Below are 23,918 nucleotides of genomic sequence, written 5' to 3' on the forward strand. Positions count from 1 at the left end.
CCAGCCCTGCTGGAGCTGCCACAGCTGGGGAGAGGTGCCTCTCCTCCAGCCCCAAGCTGCTGTGGCGAGAGAGGGCTGAGAGGAATCATCTCTCTCCACAGCAGCTCCAGGGTAGCCTGCACCTCAAACCCCTCATCCCTGGCTCCACCCCAGAGCCCACCCCCCACCGCACCCCAACCCTCTGCCCCAGCCCTGAGCCCCCTCCCACTCCCCAAACCCCTCATCTTTGGCCCTACCCTAGAGCCCGCACCATCTGCACCCCCACCCTCTGCCCCAACTCTGAGCCCCTCCCGCACGCCAAACCCCTCATCCCCAGCCCCACCCCAAAGCCCGCACCCCCAGCCAGAGCCCTCATCCTCCCACACCCCAACCCTCTGCCTCAGCCCTGAGCCCCCTCCCACACTCTGAACCCCTAGTCCCCACCCACACCACATGAATTTTGTTATGTGCACCAATATGGAGGTGATGTGTTACACATCTCCTTCATATTGGTGCACATAACACAATTAATTCTGCAAATGGATGTAAAAAATCAGAGGGAATACTGGTGATGACATGTTCAGCGAGATAATGAATGCCTCTGGGACAACTGATACGGAGCTAAGAGCCTGGAAGATTTCATTGTCTGAAAAACTGGTCATGGACAGCAAGAGAGTATTCTAGAAGCATGAATATGCATGCAAGATGAGATGCTGAGGATTATGAAGGATCAATCAGACATGTTGAGACATCTAAGTAAGCTTCAAGAAAAACAGCTTGAGGCTAGACTCCCTCTGCAGCCCCTGCAGAATGGCCTGCAAACATCACCCTATTCCAAAATCCCCCTCCCCCAAACTTCCAGGAAGTGGGGGTGGGAGGAGAGAAGGTGCAGTATCCCCTCCACTCAACACCTGGGGAGGGTAACTAAGAGCAAATGGCGGTCATTTGAAGACCTTTGATAGGCAAGACTTCTGTGCTTACACAGACAAGCTGACTTGATTTCTCCCCTCCCAATTTTATCACACTGTTTGCTCAAGGTTAAACTGTTTGCTCAAGGTTATTTTCCTGGTCTTTTGGTTTGTTTGTGCAATTAAAGTCAATGTTTCAATAATGAAATACTCTTTATTTATTCTAAGCATGGAGATTTGGTGGGTGGAAGGGGAGATACAGGGAAACTGATGCAACGGAGGGGATGGTATAGGAATGCAGCCCAATATGCCATTAGCCTTCTTGGCAACAAGTGGCACAATACTGTGTGCCACTTACCATAACAGAGGTAAGTGGCACACAGTATTGTGGCTCATTACTGAAACAGGTTTTCAAAGTCTCCTGGAAAGGCAGAGCTCCTTGCTGGGCTCTTCTTATTGCCCTGGTATCTGGCTGCTCAAAATTAGCTGCCAGCCTATCCACCTTCATGCCCCATCCCTGTGGAAACTTCTCTCCCTTTGACGAACAGATATTATGGAGCCCACAGCAGGCAGCAATAACAATGGGGATATTGCTTTCACTGAGGTCTAGCCTAGTAAGCCAACTGCGCCAACAACCCTTTAAATGTCCAAAGGTACATTCCACCACCATTCTGCACTTGCTCAGCCTACTGTTGAACTACTCCTTACTGCTGTCCAGGTGGCCAGTGTATGGCTTCATGATCCATGGGAGCAAGGATTAGGCTGGGTCTCCAAGGATTAGGCTGGGTCTCGCTATTGGCATTTCTACATCATCTATGGTTATTTTGCAATCTAGAAAGAAAGTCCCTGATTGCAGCTTTATGAACAATGCACACGTCATTGCACCTTTCCTGGCCATCCCACGTTGATGTACATGAAATGCTCCCTGTGATCCACCAGCACTTGCAACACCATTGAAAGGTATCCCTTTCAGTTTATGTACTCTTTGGCTAGGTGGTCTGGTGCCAAGATAGGGATATGCATGTCATATATTGCCCACTGCAGTTAGGGAACCCCACTGTAGCAAAACCATCCACTATGTCCTGAACATTTCCCAGAGCCACTACCCTTCTTAGCAGAAGTCAATTAATGTCCCTGCCAACTTCGATCACAACAGCTCCAACAGTGGATTTACCAATTCCAAATTGATTTCACACTGAAAAGTAGCAGTCCGGCATTGCTAGCTTCCACAAAGCAATCGTCACTCACTTCTCTGCTGTCAGCAGCTTTAGTATTGCTGCGCTTCAGGGCTGGGGAAAGCTTTGCACAAAATTCCTGGAAAGTGGCCTTCCACATTCAAAAGTTCTGCAGCCATTGCTCACCATCCCCTAACTACATAACGATGCAATCCCACCAGTCAATGCTTTTTTCCCAGAACCAGAAATGAAGTTCCACAGTGTTCTGCTGCTGTGCAACTGCTAGCAGCAACTGGGAATTGTTTCATTCTATGGCTTGCCGCAGGGCTGCTCGAAGGACATTGTAATGTTCTGTGCGGCAGCTCATGTCTCAGCTCTGGAAATACTGCAGGATAAGGTTCGAGGCATTTGTAATGCTCACAAGAGAGCACAGATGAGCAGGGTCCATGTTTCTCAGGCTATGACGTATGTGTGGCAAAACCAGGCTTTTGAAAACAGGCGTGAAAAAGTATGGGTTGTTTGCCACTAATATCAGGATAGGGAGACAGGGAGGGAGGAAACTGCATCTTAGGAGGTCGAAGCCATGCTCCCATTCTACCCTGAGACAATGTTTTGATCCCATGAGGCATTGCAAGCCCTTCCCAAAACTCCCAAAGGCTAGTTGCACTGTGGGATAGCTACCCATGGTGCACTACTCTCTGCATTGATGCAAGCGCTGCTAGTGAGGATGCACTCTACCAAGACAACTGGTTTGGGCAAGGTTTGGGCAAGCCCAATCAACTTAATTACTGCAGCGGCTACATGTCGACTTAAATTAAGCTGGGGGGAGAGGTAGATACGCTGGAGGGTAGAGATAGGGTCCAGAGTGACCTAGACAAATTGGAGGACTGGGCTAAAAGAAATCGGATGAAGTTCAACAAGGACAAGTGCAGAGTCCTGCACTTAGGACGGAAGAATCCCATGCACTGCTACAGGCTGGGGACAGACTGGCTAAGCAGCAGTTCTGCAGAAAAGTACCCAGGGATTACAGTGGATGAGAAGCTGGAGAGGATTCAGCAGTGTGCCCTTGTTGCCAAGAAGGCTAATGGCATTTTGGGCTGCATTACTAGGAGCATTGCCAGCAGAAGAGGGAAGTGATTATTCCCCTCTCTTCAGCACTGGTGAGGCCACATCAGGAGTATTGCGTCCAGTTTTGGGCCTTCCATTACAGAAAGGATGTGGACAAATTGGAGAGAGTCCAGCGGAGGGCAACGAAACACTATTTCACTAGGAGGGTGGTGAAGCACTGGAATGGGTTACCTAGGGAGGTGGTGGAATCTCCATCCTTAGAGGTTTTTAAGGCCCAGCTTGACAAAGCCCTGGCTGAGATGATTTAGTTCATGTTGGTCCTGCCTCAAGCAGGTGGTTGAACTAGATGACCTCCCGATGTCTCTTCCAACCCTAATCTTCTATGATTCTATTAAATTAATTTGACTTAACTTTGTAGGGTAGACATGTTCTTAGTGTGTGGCACTGTAGAATTACGTCCTGTCTTGTCATGCATTAACTCTCTGTGTAAATATGTACCAAAGAAGTGCTATAAGTGTTGACAACAGTGAGCTGTGAGGCACCACTAAAGCTCTGACTTTGTAACCACAGGCAGTGAGAAGGAAGTGCAAGGGGGCTGAGGCAGCCCTGCCCTTTTTGCCCTCTGATGGTGGCATCAGGACACAGGGTGCATGTGTCACACCCAGAGGTACGGCTAATCAAGTCTCCAGCTCAAGTGCATGGGGCACGCATATACCTAAGGTGAAGGAACTCAAGTGGAACATACATGCGCAGAAACACTTGAAGAACCACCTAACTTTAGACTCCTACTTACGAAAACCTTGCATTTAAATCTCTCCTTTGTCTTCTTCCTCAACTGTAAAATGGGGTATTAATACTTACCTAGCTCTCCATGATGTTTTGGAGCAAAATTAAATAATATTGTAAAACACTTTAAGATCTTCAGATGAAAGATTGCAAAAGTTTTATTTTTTGTTGTTTTTGTTAATAGTATTGTGCTAATGCCTGAGGTTCCCAATCAAGATTGGAGCCCCATTACTCTAAGCTCTGTATCAAAATAAGATATAGCCCCTACCTTAAAGAGTTTACTATCTAGAGCTCCAATCCTGCAAAGACCTACTCATGTGCTTAGCTGTATACACAGTGATCAATCCCACTGAAATCTAACTCTTTTCCTGATCCAATGACCGTTCATGGTCATTCTTTTATAAAAGAAAAAGAAAGGGGAGGGGATTGAACCTGGGTCTTCAATATTTCAGGAGAGTACCCTAACCACTGAGCTAAAATTTATAAGGAAGGGCTAGTAATCTTCCCCCCCCCCCTTACCTCCCCTTTTCTTTTTTATGAATCTAGTCCTCCTTTGCTTTTGTCAAAATGCTTGAATTTGAAACAAACAAAAAAATCAAGTCAGACCAAAACAAAACATTTTGTTTCAACCCAACATTTTTTCAACTTTTCAATTCATCAAAAAATGTTTTTAAAAAATCGTTTTCAGTTCAACCAGAAACAAAAATGTTTTTGGATTTTTCATAACTCTCAGCAAACCAAAAATCCATTATTCACCCAATTCTATATGTAACAGGCACGTAGCTTTCAAATCCTTCCACTCCTTCATTTATTCCTCACTACTTGTCTCGGAAGACAGTGGGCATAGCTCCGAACACCCCTTCATTGTCCATTTCCAATTGTGCTTCTGTCATAAACATTCAGCTAAGGGTAACATAAAATCCCTCCTTTACCTGTAAAGGGTTAAGTAGCTCAGATAACCTGGTTGGCACCTGACCAAAAAGGGGAGAAGATACTTTCTAATCTGTGGGGGAAGGTTTTTGTTTTGTGTTTCTTTGTGTTCTCTCGGGAGGCAGAGAGGCACCAGGTCAGGGAAATCCACCTCCTCCAAACAATCCTGAAACGAGTCTCTAATATTACAAAAAGTATAAGTAAACAAGGCAAGGCACATGAGGTTATCTTTTGTTTTAGCTTGTGAATTTTCCCTGTGCTAAGAGGGAGGTTTATCCCTGTTTTTTGTAACTTTAAAGTTTTGCCTAGAGGGGAATACTCTGTTTTGAATCTGATTACCCTGTAAAGTTACCTTCCATCCTGATTTTACAGAGGTGCTTCTTTACTGTTTTTTCTTTATAATAAAGTTCTGTTTTTTAAGAATCTGATTGGTTTTTAGTGTCCTAAAAACACAAGGGGCTGGTCTGTGCTCACCTGGTTTACCTTTTTGGTCAGTAGATTATTCTCAAGCCTCCCCTGAAAAGGGGGTGAAGGGGCTTGGGGGGATATTTTAGGGAAACAGGAACTCCAAGTGGTCCTTTTCCTGAATCTTTGTCTAACTCACTTGGTGATGGAAGCAGTACCCATTCAAGGACAAGGAAGAATTTGTGCCTTGAGGAAGTTTTTAACCTAAGCTGGTAGAAATAAGTTTAGGGGGTCTTTCATGCGGGTCCCCACATCAGTACCTCAGAGTTCAGAGTGGGGAGGGAACCCTGACAGCTTCCCTTTTCATTAATATTTGGATCCCTTATTTTCCATAATGGATTTAGTGAAAGATAATAAATGTTCACCTTTTAAATAACTTCACTGCTCATGTGTGAGATTTCCAAATATTATTATTTTGAACATTTCTCTCTCTGGGAGCATAGATAGCTACACTGCTATCCAAATAGCTATTCATAGGATCCTAAATTAACTCATACAGGAATCAGGCACTCTGTTTTTCCAACTTGCTTTCTATTTTTATATAGTCAACTAGTCTCTAATGTAATTTACTTCTTATATACACATTACGATGATCAAATCAATAACTATTAGTACTATAATTAAACTTACATGTTGCATAACACTTTATTTTCTAATCCCTTGCTTTCATATGCTTAGAACTCTCTAGAACATTCACATTGGGCTGATTTTTTTCTGACTGGTCTCTGGTGATATTCATTGGGGAAAAAAAGTTTGAGCAAAACCCATTGAAGCTGTACTTGAGATAAGGGAGATTTGGGTTAAAAAAACTCTTTTCAGTTTAGCCGTAATTTCTGAACACAGCTCTGATAACAGCAGACATTTTAAATTTTTTTTTAACATGGGTTTGGAAGAGGACTCATATCTTTGTTTGGTTCAGAATATAATTGTTTTTTATTTAACAAAAAGTTAGAAACATTTGAAAATTTCAAACTCAAAACGCTTTAAATTAAATCAAAGGGTGCACACTTAACATAGGCACAATTTGAGTTCTATCTCGTTGCACAAAGTGGACACTCTTAAAAGCTATTGTAGAGGAAGACTAACAAAACTTACACCACTCAGGCTGCAATTTTCCAGGCCTGGTGTTTAGCTATGTTCTTATATTGTATTCCTCAACATAGTAGTTGAGTACCTTACACATTTAAATGAACACAAGACTGACCTCTGTATCTTGTACTTTCTTTCCCCATTCCGTAGGGCTTTAAAAAATACAATATTGAGATATGGCTCAGTTGAAGAAACTTGGCTGCATTTCGAACTGAAAGTGCTGAGGTTTGTGATCATTATGTCTAAAAGCCAGTTCCATGGTTGTGGGGGCCAATCCCTGAGAAAGCAGTCTCCTGTACACACAATTCTCCCTCATGAGGCACAACAGTTCCATTATTCTAGTAGAATGTACCTGTCACAGGAGGTCAAGATTAAATACAGCAAGGCAATCCTCCAAGTAACTTGGATAAATCCATGGAAGGCTCTGAAGAGCAGGACTGCAACCTTGAAATAAACCCAGTGATCAAATAAGAAGTTAGTGAAGAGAATGGAGCACTGCGATGACATACTTTCAATGGCTTGTGCTGCTGACTAAGAGAACCATTATGTACTGGACTAATTTTTGAGGCCAGTAGTTTCACTCCAGTAGGTGCAGATCATCATGGCCAAGTGACAGGATGGAACATCGTCTTCTAGTCAGTTGCAAGGGGAAAAGGGTGTGGCTTTCAGGATATCCCGAATCAGTGAGTTATGCAGGTGAACATCGAAGTCATGGATCTTCTTAATGATCCGAAAACATGGTGTCAATGGAGTGTGATGCAATGAAGATGGAAAGTTCTGCAAAAATTTCCCTTTCCCTACCAGCATCACAACAGTCTCTTCCAGATTCAGCTTCATCCAGCTGTTTATTACAGCCACACCCTAAAGAGGAATTGGAAAATGACCGTGATTGCATCTGATGTAAATGTATCATAAACTTGAATGTGTCTATGTACTGCTGAAATGTTAATCCACACTGTCTCACAATGGATCCTAGCAGTTTCATGTGGATGTGTACAGGTTGGGGAATACGATGGATCTTTGTAGAACTCTACAGATAAGAGGTCGGACTAGATGATCAAAATGGTCCCTTCTGACCTTAGTATCTATGAATATCTCTACAGGCAGTAGAATAGGCACCCATCATGACTCTGTGCATGCAGTGTGAGAACACCTGAACTCCCACTGATCTCTGCCACATCCTTGAAGTGGGGTAGAAGCACTACATTGTTGACTCAATTGTTGTGGAGATGCCCAGCAATATGAGCATAGACGTATGCTAATTCACCATCATCAAGAGGAGATCAATGTCTCCAACCCTATTTATTTTCTATGATTCAGGATATAGGTTGAACTGGAGATGACCACTGAAGAGGATGGCTGCACTGAGGAATGTTTTTTTAACTGCAGTTCTGACTACAGAATGCTTTAGGGTGGATATTAGATTTCCCTCCACTTGGGTGGTATTGACAATTTCTCTCATTTTGTGATTTCCTGCTGAGTTTCTGTGTCTTCCTGTCACGGAACAGAGCAAACTCAGAAAAAGAAGGTGATGTGTTATCAAGTCTGCATCCAATGTATTGCTCCTCAAGTCCAGAAAAATCACCTTGGAAGCAGGCAATTTTCTCTGAGAAGACTTTGCAAATGAAGGTTCTAGAGCTGAACTGAGGCAGTCTCAGTAGATCAAATGATTCAAGGTTTGGAGTAGTGTTCAGCGTGGCATGATTAGTAGCTGTTACGGTGAAAGAAAAGTAGGACCCATTGTGCTTTTTTCAGTCAAGGCATACAGATTCCTTGTGCAAGTCTATCAGCTTGCATTTTCCACCACTGATGCTTGAGTTTTCCTTCTTCCCACTTCTGTCGCAGACCACATGGAGAACTGTGATGGGGAGTGAGTGTCCTCAGTGAATAGGATAAACTGACTGTAGTTAATGAGATAGGAGCTCTGCAGAAATAATATTATGTGATCATATAATTAAAGACATTATCATAATGCATATGGACATGGGGACAGTTAAGTAACTTTTTTCTTAAATTTGAATATCCGAACATGTCTATTTCTGCTTCTCTGAGGACATCAGCACACAGGATTCTCACTCCCGGGCATCTTGTTCCTATCATGAAACCACAGAAGCTCCCAAATATCGAAACTTCTGAGTCTAAGGGACAGCAGTAGTGGGAATAGGGTGTATGCCAGGCCCCCTATTGGATATCATGTGATACACTTCTCCAACAATTATATATACAGCTGCCTGTAAATTCTATGACAATCTCTTTCTTTCTGTGTCATGTAATCTGTGCATCATATTTGACTTCAACCTCTCTTTAGACCTGTACATCCAACATGTATGCAAAATATGCTGCATCCTCCTCCATATTGTTTCCAATATTTGACTTTTCCCTCTCACTACACTACTAAAACCCTCACCCCTTGCTTCCTGTCTTTCCTACTACAACCTCCTTTCTCTGGTCCCCGCAAAACCCACTTTGCTTTACTTAGATCAAAATACTGCTTAAAGATCAGAGCTACAGCCAGAAACCAAGAAAACAGTAGGAGATTTACACAGGTATTTTAAATACATTCTTTATTGCTGGGGGAAGGGAGTAAGAACAGGGGGAGAATATTGTTTAGTGTGAACGTCTCTGTAAAATCAAAAGAGCCATAAACATTTGCCTCTTTTTTATTTTATAATTGGCTTATGGAGTGAAACTCTTTTGGATTCCAAGTCTCAAAGTCCATTGGATCACATTACTTTGGAGAAATTAACGTATGTGGATAATCAGCTCAAAACACATATGGCAAATTGCTGGTACTCCTCTGATGGGTCCCGCGCTTTCTCTTCTTGGGGGGGGGGGGAGTTTCAGGGTGCCGTTTCTCACCCCTGAATTGGGGTATTAACTGTCCCACTAGTATCGCAGAGAAGGGGAGTGGAGAGGAGGGACCCGGGCCTGCCCTCTACTCCGGTCCCAGCCCAGGGGTCCTAGGGATAGCGGCAAACCACTTGAATTAGCGATTCCTCCCTGGGCTACTTCCTCTCCGGCCTTTCAGCTTGTGGGGCTTCCGGCCCTCTCTCTCTGCTTGGACCAGGTTTCTCCCAACCCCTTGTCTGTGGAGTCCCTCTGCTCTGCACAAGCCGGGTTTCCCTTTATCTAGGGTCTTGGTCTTTTGGCCCGCCGCAGCACTTCTCCAAACTCTCATCTGCTTCCCTCCAAATTGCTCTCCTCCAAACCCAAAGCACTCTACTTCAACTCCTCCAAACTGCTCTCTGCTCCAACACCAAAGCCCTCTGCTTCAACTCCTCCAACTGTCTGATTGAAGCACAGGTTTTTTTATCAGGTGCTCTAATTGGCTTCAGGTGCTCTAATTAATCTATAGCAAACTCTCTTACCTCTACAGGAAATAAAGGTCTCATCATCCTGGGGCTTACATATCTCCCCTCTGGCCATGCTGTATCACACACAATATAAAATTATGACTTCAAAAATATTCAGTCTATGCTCAGAAAGAATTGTGTATCAAAGTCAGACTCTTATAAAACTGTTGTCATCCTCTCAATTAATCCAAATTCTATGGCTTTTCTATCTGACAACTGTCTGATCAAAATTGGGAACTGGATGAAAGTAAACTGGTTGAGACAATTTAAATAAAACTCTAAATGGCTGGGATAAATATCTGAAGGAATGGGCAAGAGATGTATCTGCCCTCTGTTGTGGGGGTATGTCCAGCACTGAAATGATTAATAACTTGGGAGTGTTACTAAATTCATTCCTGTTTCTGGATTCTCACATAATAATAGTAGTTTGTGGTGTCTTTCTCTGTGTCTAGAGATGAGGCTGTGTGACCTTTCCTTTCTTGGACATGGACTCTATACATGGTCTGAAATTCTTGCAGATCCTGCACTTCTAACATACGCCTCACCAAGGTACATAGGCAGCTTGTGTGTGGGTCACTGATTGGCATAGGTTTGTTGCATACAGCACATGGCTTAAACCCCAGGGACTAGGGCGTACCACGTCCCTGGGGCTATGTCCCCAATGGGACTCCGCTACTAATGACTACTAACTATAAAACTAAAACTACAATAACTATGTGCAAGAAAAACTCATAGTCCAAGTGAAAGAAACCACTATGGGGCTTGTGAAAGCAAGGAGCATTCTAACAACCATCACTAGTGGAAAGAAGGAGCTGAGAGGGTGCAGGGCTGACAGTGCCCAATATGTTGGCACGTAAGCAAGGGGCTCCAGAGCTGGCCCAACAGATACCACTACAGGAAAAATTTCCAATGACCATGCACGTGAGCATGCACACACCTAACATGGAATTGACATAAGGAACAACTTGAAGAAGTGTTATTTCAAGCCAGGCTGCCAACTGGTAAGTTCAAACAACGTATATTATCTATTTTCAAAAATTCCAAACTGTTTAATTTTAAAAAGGTATTTTCTTATACTTTTTATTTTTAAATTATAAAGCACATACATACCTCAGAATGTTCGTCTCTTTCATCTGTAAGTCTTTTTAAATGTAATGCCATATTTTTCAAGAGAGGCTCGATATATTCTTGTGACAGAATGCTGACATCCATCCACTGCAGATCAAACACATTTTCCTGATTATGAGTTACCTATAGGAGAAAGAAATAATTGTGAAAACAACCTTTATGCGCTATTATAAGAATGCAAAAGACGTATAACAAGAGGAATAATTGGGAAAACTCCTTTTAACTCTTGTCTCCCAACACAGTTTATCCTCCGTGGGTTCTAATACATTAGAAAATGTCTGACAAAAATATTTTAAGTTGTATTTGATGGAATAGTTTCTCTATCCACAATAAAAGCCTGGAAAACAGATCAATTAGGGCTTAGAAGCAACTACACATGAAATATTATTTAAAAGCCTACTCTGACACAGAACTATTTCTTTTTGCCAAATTAAATTCTTATACAGAATTTGCACAAAGAATTTTTACTAAAATAAAAATCCTGTAATTTTAAGTAATTCTTAGTACCTGAGATTTGTGCCACGGAAACTAATTAAGTGAAGAGTGCCATTGCAATTTATTGTGAGCACACACTTGCTCACAATATCTCCTTTTATTTCATTCATTTATAATACTTTATGATTTTTTAAAAAAGAATTTTATCTAAAATATTAAAAATATCATGTGCACAAATCACATCTTGTAGAAGTATTACATTTTAATATTCAGAAGTGTGATGGGATGTGTGATGGGTTGGATCACAGGAAACCCTCTTGGGAACTGCCACCTGATGTGCTGAGACTACCTCTGAGCCCTTTTTCCCTGGCAGCTTGGGACTTCAGTGCCCTTTCTGCTTTGAGCCAGACACACTAGCCTGCTACAAACACAGACCCAGGTCTGAACCACATCCCCCAAAAGTTGCAGGCTTAACTGAAAACAGCTTAAGAAGTGTTCCTGTTTTCAATACTCAGATACCCAACTTCCAATGAGATCCAAACTCCAAATAAATCCGTTTTACCCTGTATAAAGCTTATACAGGGTAAACTCATAAACTGTTTGCCTCTATAACACTGATAGAGCGGTATGCACAGCTGTTTTCCCCCAGCTGTTTTCCCCCTTCCCCCCCCCAGGAATTAATACATATTCTGGGTTAATTAATAAGTAAAAAGTGGTTTTATTAAATACAAAAAATAGAATTTAAATGGTTCCAAGTAATAACAGACAGAACAAAGTGAATTACCAAGCAAAATAAAATAAAACTCGCAAGTCTAAGCCTAATACAGTAAGAAAGTGATTACAGATGAAATCTCATCCTCAGAGATGTTCTAATAAGCTTCTTTTACAGACTAGTCTCCTTCTAGTCTGGATCCAGCAATCACTCACACCCCTGAGGTTACTGTCCTTTGTCCCAGTTTCTTTTAGGTATCCTTTGGGAGCGGAGAGGCTACCTCTTGAGCCAGCTGAAGACAAAATGGTGGTGTCTCCCAGAACTTTATATACAGTAACTACACACTTAACATTCTCTCGCTTAACGTTGTTTCGATCTTACGTCCCTGCTCTATTACAGAACATGCTCTGCTTAAAGTTGTGCAATGCTCCGCGATAACGTCATTTGGCTGCCTGCTTTGTCCACAGCTGGCAGCCCCCCATCAGCTCCCCTACGCCGCCCCCAGTGCCTCCCACCTGCCAGTAGACCCTGCCAATCAGCACCTTCCCCCTGCTCCCCCCTCCTCCTGCCCATGGCAATCAGCTGGTTTGCAGTGTTTGGGAGGGGGGAGGAGTGAGGACTTGGTGCGCAGGCTCCTCCTCCCTGTCCTGCCTCCTGAACACTGCAAACCACCTGATTGCCACGGACAGGAGGCAGGGGAAGGAGGGGAGGCCTGCGTGCCGCATCCTTACTCCTCCCCCGTCCCTCCCCTGCCTCCTGCCTGCGGCAATCAGCTGATTTGCGGCACTCAGGAGGCAGGGGAGGGAGGGAGGGAGGAGGAGCAAGGATGCAGCATGCGAAGTAAAGGGGGAGGTGGTGGGGGAGGGGAGAAGAGGCGGGTTAAGGCTGGCTTGCAAATCCTGAGTGATGACGATCCTGACAGGGAACACAGCTCCAAAGTGATTAGGGGAGTTGGTCATTAAATGACTTGCTATAAAGAAATTTACTGAGAAAAAAAGAAGAAAGCAAAACAACATTCAGAAAGTTCAGCAAGAGAAGCAGCCGAACAATCCACCCTCTTCCACTCTCTGACTCCACCACCTCAACCAAGCTTCATACTCCGCAATGATGATTGTAGTATTAAATTGTTTCTTTAAAATTGTTTAAAATGTATATAATGCCTTTTGTCTGGCAAAAAAAATATTTCCATGGAACCTAACCCCCCCCCCATTTACATTAATTCTATGGGGAAATTGGATTTGCTTAACATCGTTTTGCTTAAAGTCGCATTTTTCAGGAACATAACTACAACGTTAAGTGAGGAGTTACTGTAGTTTCTCTCCTGTGGGCGGAAACCCCTCCCTCCACCGTGTAGAATCCCAAGTACAAGATGGAGTCTTGGAGTCACATGGGCAAGTCACATGCCCATGCATAACTTAGTTCTCTACAGGGACATTCCCAGGAAAGCTCAGATGTGCACTGGCGTCTATCAAGGTCCATTGTTCACCAAGTACTTCCATTTACTTGAATAACCCCTTCACAGTATGTTGATCAAATCTGCCTTAGGTGCTCTCTACAGCAAACACTTTAAATACAAGAACAGAGCCAACGCTCATAACTTCAGATATAAAAATGATACATGCATGCAAATAGGATGAATACATACAGTAGAACATAAGCTTTGCAAAGATATGTTACATGGCATATCTAGCATAAAACATATTCCAGTTATGTCATATTTACATTCATAAGTATATTTCTATAAAGCATTATGGGGTGCATCATCACATGATGTATCCCCACACTGGCCCTGAGAGGGCTAAATTAGGCCAGGTAGGGCCAATCAGCCAATTAGGCAGCAAATGAGGTAGACTTAGGCTGTGTGGAGAACCTTGATTACAAAGAAGCCAATGTGTAAGAGAACAGGCAGGGCTTCTATAAAGCCTGGGAACTGATAGCAGAAGGGGTCTGCAGGGAAGTAGGCTGCAGTCACTCCCTGAGAGAAGGTAGGTGTGATTAAAGCTAAAGGCGGGTAGCCTAAAGCTACTCTACTCTACCCTACTCTACTAGGAGGAAGTTGGGAGGCTGGCAAACCTGGGGTGGGGAGAACCAGACAGGTAGGAAAGGCTCAGGGAAAGAGGCAGCAGGTCTAGGAAGGAACAGACCTTGGCTGCTGATTAGAGGGTCCCTGCGCTGGAACCTGGAATAGAGGGTGGGCCCAGGTTCCCATACCAGCCACTGGGGAAGGGCAGGGAATAGGAAGACTGCCTGAGCCTTTTCATAAGAGACTTTGATACTCTGGAAGGTGAGGACCATAGTGACCTGGCCAGAGGGCCAAGTCACGAAGAAGCAGCAGCAGTTCCTGGTGCAAGAGAGTGGCTGCAGACAGAGCGCGAGAAGGAGAGACGGAGTGCAAATGCAGAAAAGGGTGTCAGCCTCACAGAGTTAATCCATAGAACCATCAGGAAGAGGCACCATCCAGTGATGAGCAGAGCACCCTGTCACAAGAAATCAAAGATTTCTAGTCTCATACAAAACATTTCATTTAAGAAGCCACATTTTTCCTTATTTTAAAATGAAAGATTAATCAAACAATATTAACATCCACCAGTATTTCATTTCAGGAACATCAAAAATGGTAAAATACAACCGTGTTAGCCTGGGGCATGATAGGTGCTGCACCATGCTTCCATGTGTGAGACCTACACTTAAAAGTGACCTCAAGATGACATAATAAAACCAATGCATTCCTCTTCCTGCCTAAGTTGAGTTTGAAGTTAAAGTACAGCCTGACTGCTTGTTTTCTTCTTGTACCTGGTTAAGTGCCTTATTCACAAGGTGAGCATAGTTGCAATAAGAAAAGGATGGTATGGTATGTTTATTTGGGAAAAAATATGCTTGTACCTTAAGAGTGAATGGAAACTTTAAGAGTTCCAGACTTAAACCCCAGACTCCCATGCTGTCAATTTCTCCTTCCTGGCATACCAGGCCTCTGCGCTGAGCTCAGAAAGAGTTAGGAAGGCTTACAGGCAGCAACAGAAACAGAAAGTAGCTGACAGAGCTGGGAAATTCCATTAACTATTCTTGGCAGAGTTTCTTAATGTAATGGCAAAATAAGGGAATAACTTTTAACATATTGTCTGTAAATATTTGCAATCTGCACTATAGTGTACAGGTAATTATCATGTGTGGTTGCTTAGCTAAATGGATCTGAAAAAATATTACTGGAAATTCAAGGGGCTTGTTCATTTAAAATTTGGTGATTACATTAAATCTACAGGATTAAAAAAAAGAGATTTCAGTCCTCTTACCTGAAAAACTCAATTCATATTTAATGGTAGAGTAGCTACCAGTCCTCCAAAATATATACATATTCCCCAAGATACACAAGATACAAGCGTATTTCTTGATGCAAAAAAGATTACTCACCAAGGGCTAGATCCTGCGAATCGATTAATCCAGGCACATCTGTGTGCCCCCATAGAATGCAGTTGATGGATCCATTTATATAATCTAGGTCTAAATATTATTTTGTTCCTTTAATCCCTGTATACAGCCCAATACAGTGGATCCACACATTGCTTTAAAGAACCATATTTTTAACAAATCACTTTTTTCTGATTCAGTTCATTCTAACCTATTTGTACAAGATAGAACTAAATTTCACATTTATTACATATACTAGTATGAACTGTAATAAAGAGATCTCTGAGCCTTTAGCGATCATGCGTGAGAACTCATGGAGGATGGGAGAGATACCAGAGTAATATAAAAAGGCAAATATAGTACCTATGTATAAAAAGGAGAATAATGACAACCCAGGGAATTATAAACCAGTGGTCTTAACTTCTGTACCCGGAAAGGTAATAGAGCAAATAAACAAACAATCAATTTGTAAGCATCTAGAAGATAATATGGTGATAAGTAACTGTCAACATAATTGGTCAAGAACAAATCACATCAAACCAACCTAATGTTCTTTGACAGGGTAACAACGCTTGTGGATAGGATGGAAGCAGTAGATAGCTTGACTTTAAGGCTTTTGATACTCTCTCACATAATTTTCTCATGAGAAAACTAGAGATATATAATTTAGATGACCCTACTATAAGGTGGGTGCACAACTGGTTGGAAAAATCATACTAAGAGTAGTTATCAATGGTTCACAGTCAAGCTGGAAGGACATATCAAGTAGAGTCACACAGGGATCTGTCCTGGGTCTGATTCTATTCAATATCTTCATAAATTATTTGGATAATGGCAGAGAGAGTACACCTGTAAAGTTTGAGAACAATACCAAGATGGGAAGGATTGCAAGTGTTTTGGAGGACAGGATTAGAATTTAAAATGATCTTGACAAACTGGAAACATGGACTGAAATAGGATGAAATTCAATAAGGACAAATGCAAAGACTACACTTCGGAAAGAATACTCAGTTACAAAAATAAAAAATGGGAAATGACTACCTATGAAGGAGTACTGCTGTAAAGGATCTAGGAGTTATAGAATCATAGAATATCAGAGTTGGAAGGGACCTCAGGAGATCATCTAGTCCAACCCCCTGCTCAAAGCAGGGCCAATCCCCAATTTTTGCCCCAGATCCCTAAATGGCCCCCTCAAGGATTGAACTCACAACCCTGGGTTTAGCAGGCCAATGCTCAAACCACTGAGCTATCCCTTCCCCTATTACAACAGTCTATAAATCACAAATTAAATACGAGTCAACAATGTAATACTGTTGCAAAAAAGGCAAATATTCTGGGATGTATTAGCAGGAGTGTCGGTAAGCAAGACATTAGAAGTAATTCTTCCACTCAACTCAGCACTGATAAGGCCTCAAAGGGAGTACTGTGTCCAGTTCTGGACACTGCACTTTGGGAGAAAATGTGGACAAATTGGAGAAAGTCCAGAGAAGAGCAACAAAAATGATTAAGGGTCTAGAAAACATTACCTACAAGAAAAGACTGAAAAAGAGGAAGTTACTCACCTTGTGTAGTAACAATAGTTCTTCGAGATGTGTCCCACTATGGGTGCTCCATGGTAGGTGTGCTTGCGTCCTTGCGCTGCTGATCAGAGAACTTTGGTAGTGTCCGTTAGGCTCACGCATGAGGCTAGCCAGCGCGCACGGGCTTACCCTCCTCAGTTTCTTCTTTACCACAGCGTCTTTGACAAGAACTCCGAAGTGGAGGGGAGGAAGGTGGGTTGTGGAGCACCCATAGGACACACATCTCAAAGAACCATTGTTACTGCACAAGGTGAGTAACTTCTTTTTCGAGTTGTGTCTGAATGAGTGCTCCATGGTAGGTGACTCCCAAGCAATATCCCTACTCATGGGCTGGGTCAGTTACAGATGACAGCACTGCGGCACCAAAGTTGGCACTGGAGGCAGAATCCCCAGTGATCGTATAATGTTGTGCAAAAGTGTGGACTAATGCCCATGTCTCTGCTCTACAGATCTCTTGAAGGCGGCAATGGACTAGGAGATTGACTTCATGGAGTGTATACAAATAGAGTCTGGAGGAGTTGTCTAATGCAATTCGAGATCCACTTAGAGAGCTTTTCGGCTGATATTGCTGAGTCCTTGGACCTTTCCACAATGGAAATTAAAAGTGTATGGGACTTCCTAAAGGCCTTTGTTCTATCCAGGTACAAAGCCAGGGCTCTCCTGACATCTAAGGTATGTAATATAGCCTCCCTATTGTCTTGGTGAGGCCTGGGGTAGAAGATTAGAAAGTGAATCAATTGATTCATGTGAAATTGAGAGGTTACCTTAGCGATAAATTTTAGATATGTCCTGAGCATAATCTTGTCCAGAAAAAATATTGTGTAGGGGGGATGTGCCATCAAAGCTGCTCTCTCTTCTATTCTCCTGAATGAGGTAATTGCCAAGAGGAAGATCACTTTAATTGATAGGTACACCAGCAAACAGGTGGCCATGGGTTTGAAAGGCAGTCTAGTCAGCCCTTTTGGTACCAGGTTTAGGTCCCCCATGGGAGCAGGAAGTCGAGGTTGTGCGAAAAGATTCACTATATCCTTGAGGAACCGATTAGTAGTTGGATGTGACAGCATTGAGTATCTCTCAATAGGCTGGTGGAAAGCTGTTATGTGAACCCTGAGAGAGCTCAGAGATGGGCCCAATTTCTTTAAGGTAAATGCATGGTCTAAAGATATATGTAAGAATCATGGATGTTTGGGAGATTTGCTGGACAGAATACCAAGTCTGAAATGTGCACCATTTCTGCAGGTAAGTGCATCAAGTCGAGGACTTTCTGCTGTGTAACAGAACCTATTGTACCTCTCTTGAACAGGAGTTTTCTATTTGTTGGAACCAAGCAAGAGCCATGCCTCGAGGCAGACAATCCCAAGTGGGGATTTAGGGTGCATTTTCTGTCCTGCAAGGAGGTGCAGTACGGCTGGGAGAGAGATCAGCAGGCATGTCACAAGCTGTGACAGGTAGGGAAACCAGGTCTTTCTGGGTCAAGTAGGAGCAATCAGAATGAAGTGGGCTACATCTCTTTTTATTTTCAGCAGGACATTTACAAGTAGGGAAAATGGAGGAAAGACATAGAGAGAAGGTCCTTGTCCCAGGGGATAAGGAGGGCCTCGCCCAGGGAACATTGATCCATCCCCACTCTGGAGCAGTAGCACGGGCATTTCTTATTTAGGTGAGTGTTGAACAGGTCTGTGGACTGTGTCCATCATAAGCTGAATATATCATGAAGCACAATCAGGTCTATCTCCCAATCATGGTTGTATGGGAATTTGCCACTGAGATTTCCACTATCAAGTTTTGTGTGCAGGCAATGTAACGTTGTGGGAGATGCACCAGTTCCATAGCCTGATCACCTCGATGCATATGGAGAGTGATCTGGCTCTCCCCTGACTATTGTATGTAGGCTATGTTGTTTGTTAGGATCTTCATGTGTGATCCTCTGATCAGCTGGAGGAATGGGGTGCAGGCGTTCCTGACCATTCTTAGCTTGAGGAGATTGATGCGAAGAGACATCTCCATGGGTGACCACTTGTGTTGTGAGGCCGTTTAGATGTACAACCCACCACATCAGTGATGTGTTGGTGGTGGGCAGCAATGACGGTGAGGTTTGGGAAAAGGGGATCCCTTTGTGAATGTTGGCTGGACTCTTCCATCAGTCTAGGGAGTTTTTGACCCTACTGGGTGGTGACAGGGATTTGTCCAGCCTGTCCCTGTTTGTAGACCAAGCTGAACCACATTTGGAGGCATCACATGTGAAACCTGGCATGTGGTATTACCGCTGTGCTTGCTGCCATGTACCCCAGGAATTGGAGGCAGAGTCTGACTGATATATTCAGGCTGCTTTGAGCTGCATCTCTAAGTGTGGCTAATGAAAGAAATCTGTGCTGAGAAAAGAATTCTCTGGCCTGTAACGAGTCAAAGTCAGCCCCTATGAATTCCAGGCATTGCACCAGAATGAGAGCTGACATCTGGATTTTGATCTGTAGGTTCAGCTCCGTAAAAGTGGATAGTTGCTTTGTTGACTCCGTGAGCCTCCTGGAGAGATTAGGCTCTGAGTAGGCAATCATCGAGGTAAAGGTAAATCTTTATTCCTTGAGACCGTGAGTGGCTATCACCCAGAGAACCTTGGACAATACTCTCAAGGCTGACAATAGCCCGAAAGGAAGCACTCTGTATCCGTAGTGGTCTTGTCCCAGGATAAATCTGAGAAATCGTCTGTGAGTCGGTAGGATAGAGATGTAAAAGTATGCACTCTGAAGATCGAGGACCGAAAACCAGTCTCCCTATTCCAATCCTGGAATGATTGTTGATAAAGTGACCATTTTGAATTTTTGAGCCTGGACAAACTTGTTGAGAGTTCTGAGGTCTAGTATGGGTCTCCAACCTCCCTTCCTCTTCTGTATTAGGAAATAAAGAGAGTAGAACCCTCCTCCGTGTAGATGTTGAGGTACTGGTTCTGTGGCTCCTAACTGGAGGAGACTATTGACTTCTTGTCATAGAATCATAGAATATCAGGGTTGGAAGGGACCTCAGGAGGTCATCTAGTCCAACCCCTTGCTCAAAGCAGGACCAATCCCCAATTTTTGCCCCAGATCCCTAAATGGCCCTCTCAAGGATTGAACTCACAACCCTGGGTTTAGCAGACCAATGCTCAAACCACTGAGCTCTCTCTCCCACCCCCCACCCCCCTGTTGTAAACTCATGAGAAGGATCCCTGAAGAGGGACAGGGAAGGGTGTTGTGAAAGGGGTAGGGAGCTGAAATAGATGGAGTACCCAGTTCAAATGATTTCTAGGACCCATCAGTCTAATGTTATGTGTTTCCAGGCACTGCGGAATACTGCCACTCGGTGGTCATATGGGTGTGAAGCACTGGTCGGCTGTATCAGTTGGGGGAGTGGTCCAGCAGCGCCTCTACCCGCCTGTCAAAACTGGTGTTTGGACATAGAGGGCTGGAATGACGAAAATTGCAAGCCAGATAATTTCTGCTTGGGGAATTTTGCTTTCTTCCTTTGCAGTTTGTATGGTCACTGAGATTGATATTGGGATGTATATGGTCTACACTGGGATTGGGGACTAAATTGTCTCCTTTGTCCTGGCGTGTAGATACCTAGCGACTGGAATGTAGCCCACAAATCCTTCAGGATATGAAGGGAGGCGTCAGTCTTCTCTGCAAAGAGCTTTGTGACCTCAAAGGGGAGGTTCTCAACAGTAGACTGCAGGATTTCAGGAAATCTGACAGATGGAGCCATGATGTTCATTACATCACCACTGCCATGGAAATTAAGCTAGCTACATTGTCAGCAACATTGAGGGCTGATTGCAGTTTTGTCCTTGCCACTACTTGTCCTCCAGTATAATGGCCTTAAATTGGTCACAATGTGACTCTAGCACCTGCTCAGTAAAGTCATTCAACTTTCAATAGTTAATATAATCATATTTCACTGTAAGGGCCTGATAGTTGGTGATACGGAATTGGAATGTAGCCAAGAAGTACACCTTCCTACCAAAAAGGTCCAGGCGCTTTCAATCCCAGTCTTGTGGAGTAACCCTCGACTCATGTCATCAGCCACATGAGTTGATGGTGTCCACCACTATGGAGTTGGGTGGTAGGTGGGAGAAGAGGAATTCAGATTCCTTCATGGGTCATAGTACTTTTTGTCCGCTTGCACGTCAGTCCTTCCTTGGTATCACCCTCCTGTTTCTCCATGATGTCTTGTGGAGGTTCCAAAGCTCTGGAAGTCGCGGCTGAAGGGGTATGCCTTGAGGGATCCCGGACGAGGCTTGGAGCTCGAGAGGCATGTTGGCGGTATGCTTCCCATGGATCCCAATAAGACCACGGGGGTGGTGGTGGTGGCATAAAGCATGGTGGCAGTGCCCATGGGTGGCTGTACCATGATTTTGGTGGTGGGCACATCTGCAGGTATGGGCCTTGCTTGTACTGAGAACCATATGAAGCTTGAGGGGAGTACTGGGATGTTCTTTCCTCCATCTCACTGTCTGAACTTTCGTTAGAGAGTTGGGGAGTGAGGCATGGCAGCGGTGACAATTCCCATGCCAAGCAGAGGCTCAGTGCAAAGGTTGCAGTACCAAGAAGCAGGAATCCCAGTACATCCCATATACGGAGGTCGCTGGAGTGGAGGAATTCTGTTGGTATTGACTGCCCCAGTGTTCGGTGTCAGAGGCGGACAGGGGTCTTGTCCATATGACCCGCTCTGGTGCCGGATGAGGCACTGATGATAGTGCCGATAACGATTCGCATATTGGGGGTGCCTTTTTAGTGGAGTGCTTACTCCTGTCTCTTGGTGCCGATGACTCAGTGCCGTGCCCGTGCCCATCAGGTCCATCGGCATGTCAACAGTACCGACTGCTGTTGGTCTCTGTGAGTCATAAGTACTGGACTAAGATGGTCTTGGTGTCCAAGATACCGAGCGAGATGGAGAATGCCTATGGAGATCTCGGAGCTCACTTTTGGGGATTTCAGGCTCCCCTCTAAGATGACTTCTATGAGGGGTCAGCAGTCTGTTTCTTCGATCCATACCCCTTAGACAGCTATGGAGAAGATTCACGTCTATCCAGAGACTTGCGGCACAAGTTCTGCGTGGGTCTGAAAGCAGCCTCCATTAAAATAATCTTCTGCCTGAGCAGTATGTCCTTATGGGAATGTGGCCAGATTTGCTGGCAGAGGCTACACTTTTTCTGGATGTGGCCCTCCCCAAGGCGACAAATGCACTTAAGTGTCCTTGTCTGCAATCAGAATTGCCTCCTTGCAAGTGAGGCGCTTCTTGAAAGGTGGTGAGTGGGGGGGGGGGGAAGGATCCCTGGAAAGGAAAAAAAAAAGCAGGAAAATGAAGTTTTGGGGGGAGTTTTGTTTTTGTTTTAATTTTGGTGGGATAAAATAAGAGGGAAAAGAACAATAAGCTATACTATACTAACAAAATAACTATATAAAAGTGAATAAAGCAAAATCCGTCTCTAATAAGGGTCAGTTGAGAAGTAACTAAGGAGGCTTAGCCCGCGTGTGCTCACTAGCCTCGTGGCGCAGCACGAGGGGAGACCAACAGCACATGTGTGGGCCTAATGAACACTATTACTGAAGTTCTACAATCAGCAGTCCTAGGACACAAACACTCCTACCATGGAGCACCCATAGGGACACTACTTGAAGAAAAAATTGGGTTTGTTTAGTTTGGGAAGAGAAGTCTTGGGGCACATGATAAGTCTTCTAGTATATAAAAGGTTGTCATAAAGAGAAGGGTGATAAATTGTTCTCCTTATCCACTGAGGACAGCACAAAAAGTAATCGCCCTTGCTGCAATTTAAGCCCATTAAAGGTTAGACATCAGGAAAAGCTTCCTAACTGTAAGGATAGTTAAGCACTGGAACAAATTATCTATGGTATCTCAGTCATTGGAGGTTTTTAGGAACAGCAGGGATGGCCAAACATACCGACCTTCCAAGCAACATATCACAATCTTCAGAAGTTTGAGAGCTGGGGCTGAAGCCCCGAGACACTCCCCCACACACACACTCTTCATGCTGCCAGAGGCAATGCGAGGGGGAAGCATGTGGTATCACATGCCCCTCCCCCCAGATTTTGCCAGGGTTTGCTGGATAGGTCACATGGTGCCGCCAGCCCCATCCCTGCACAGCAGCTGCTGGATCTGGCAAGTTGGGAGCTGTGGCCGTGGGGAGAGGCAGCGGCAAACAGCTGGGAGCTGCAGGAAGAGCTGCTGCCTCTCCCCGCAAAGCTAAAGCAACAGCCCCTCCCTGAAGCTCCCAGGTGTTTGCGGATGCCTCTCCACATGGAGCTAACACCTGGGAGCTGCAGGGAGGGGCCGCTGAGATAAGAGGTGTGGCATAATTCAAGCTGTTGAGGGTGCCGAACCTTCAAATTATGCCCCCTCACTCTCAGCAGGCACCAGTCGTCTCTGGCAGAAGCCCCTAGCACCGCCACCGGGCAGAAGCCCAAAGTCTCCCCTCCCCTCAGTCTGGTAGACAGAGAATGGGGAAGGAGTGGGGGGCTCCACAAGCCATACTTTAATTGCAAAAGAGTTTGCTGCAGTTTGGCCACCCCTGGATTAGACAAATACCTCTCAGGAATGGTCTAGATAATACTGACTCCTGCCTCAGTGCAGCGGACTGGAGTATATGATCTATCAAGATCCCATCAAGTCCTACACTACTATGATTCTGTGATGGAAAAAACTATTCAGTATGAAAAAAAATGTTTTTATTCTAGTACCACCTTTAGAAAGAAATGTGATTTACTCTCATTCTTATAAAATAAAGCCCTCTCAATTAATGTTCTCTATGCAATCGTTTAATGCTAATGTCAAATAGATTTGCCTTGTTTTTGACTAAATAAAATTATTCTTCTTTCCTTAATATTCCAGCAAAAATGAAAATCACTTGGACA

General features: G+C 44.0%; 1 protein-coding gene across 10 annotated transcripts in view; it reads right to left on the reverse strand.

The window, feature by feature from the left end:
• The window catches only part of CCDC88A (coiled-coil domain containing 88A), a 354,197-nt gene that overhangs the window by 207,525 nt on the left and 122,754 nt on the right, over positions 1–23,918 (reverse strand). For all 10 annotated transcript variants that reach the window (XM_038395536.2, XM_043512327.1, XM_043512326.1 and 7 more), the window contains one exon: positions 10,864–11,004. In XM_038395536.2, the coding sequence (XP_038251464.1) occupies positions 10,864–11,004 (141 nt within the window). The remainder of the gene's footprint in view (positions 1–10,863; positions 11,005–23,918) is intronic.

Source organism: Dermochelys coriacea, chromosome 3 (genome assembly GCF_009764565.3).
Source record: "Dermochelys coriacea isolate rDerCor1 chromosome 3, rDerCor1.pri.v4, whole genome shotgun sequence".
Taxonomy (NCBI): Eukaryota; Metazoa; Chordata; order Testudines; family Dermochelyidae; genus Dermochelys; species Dermochelys coriacea.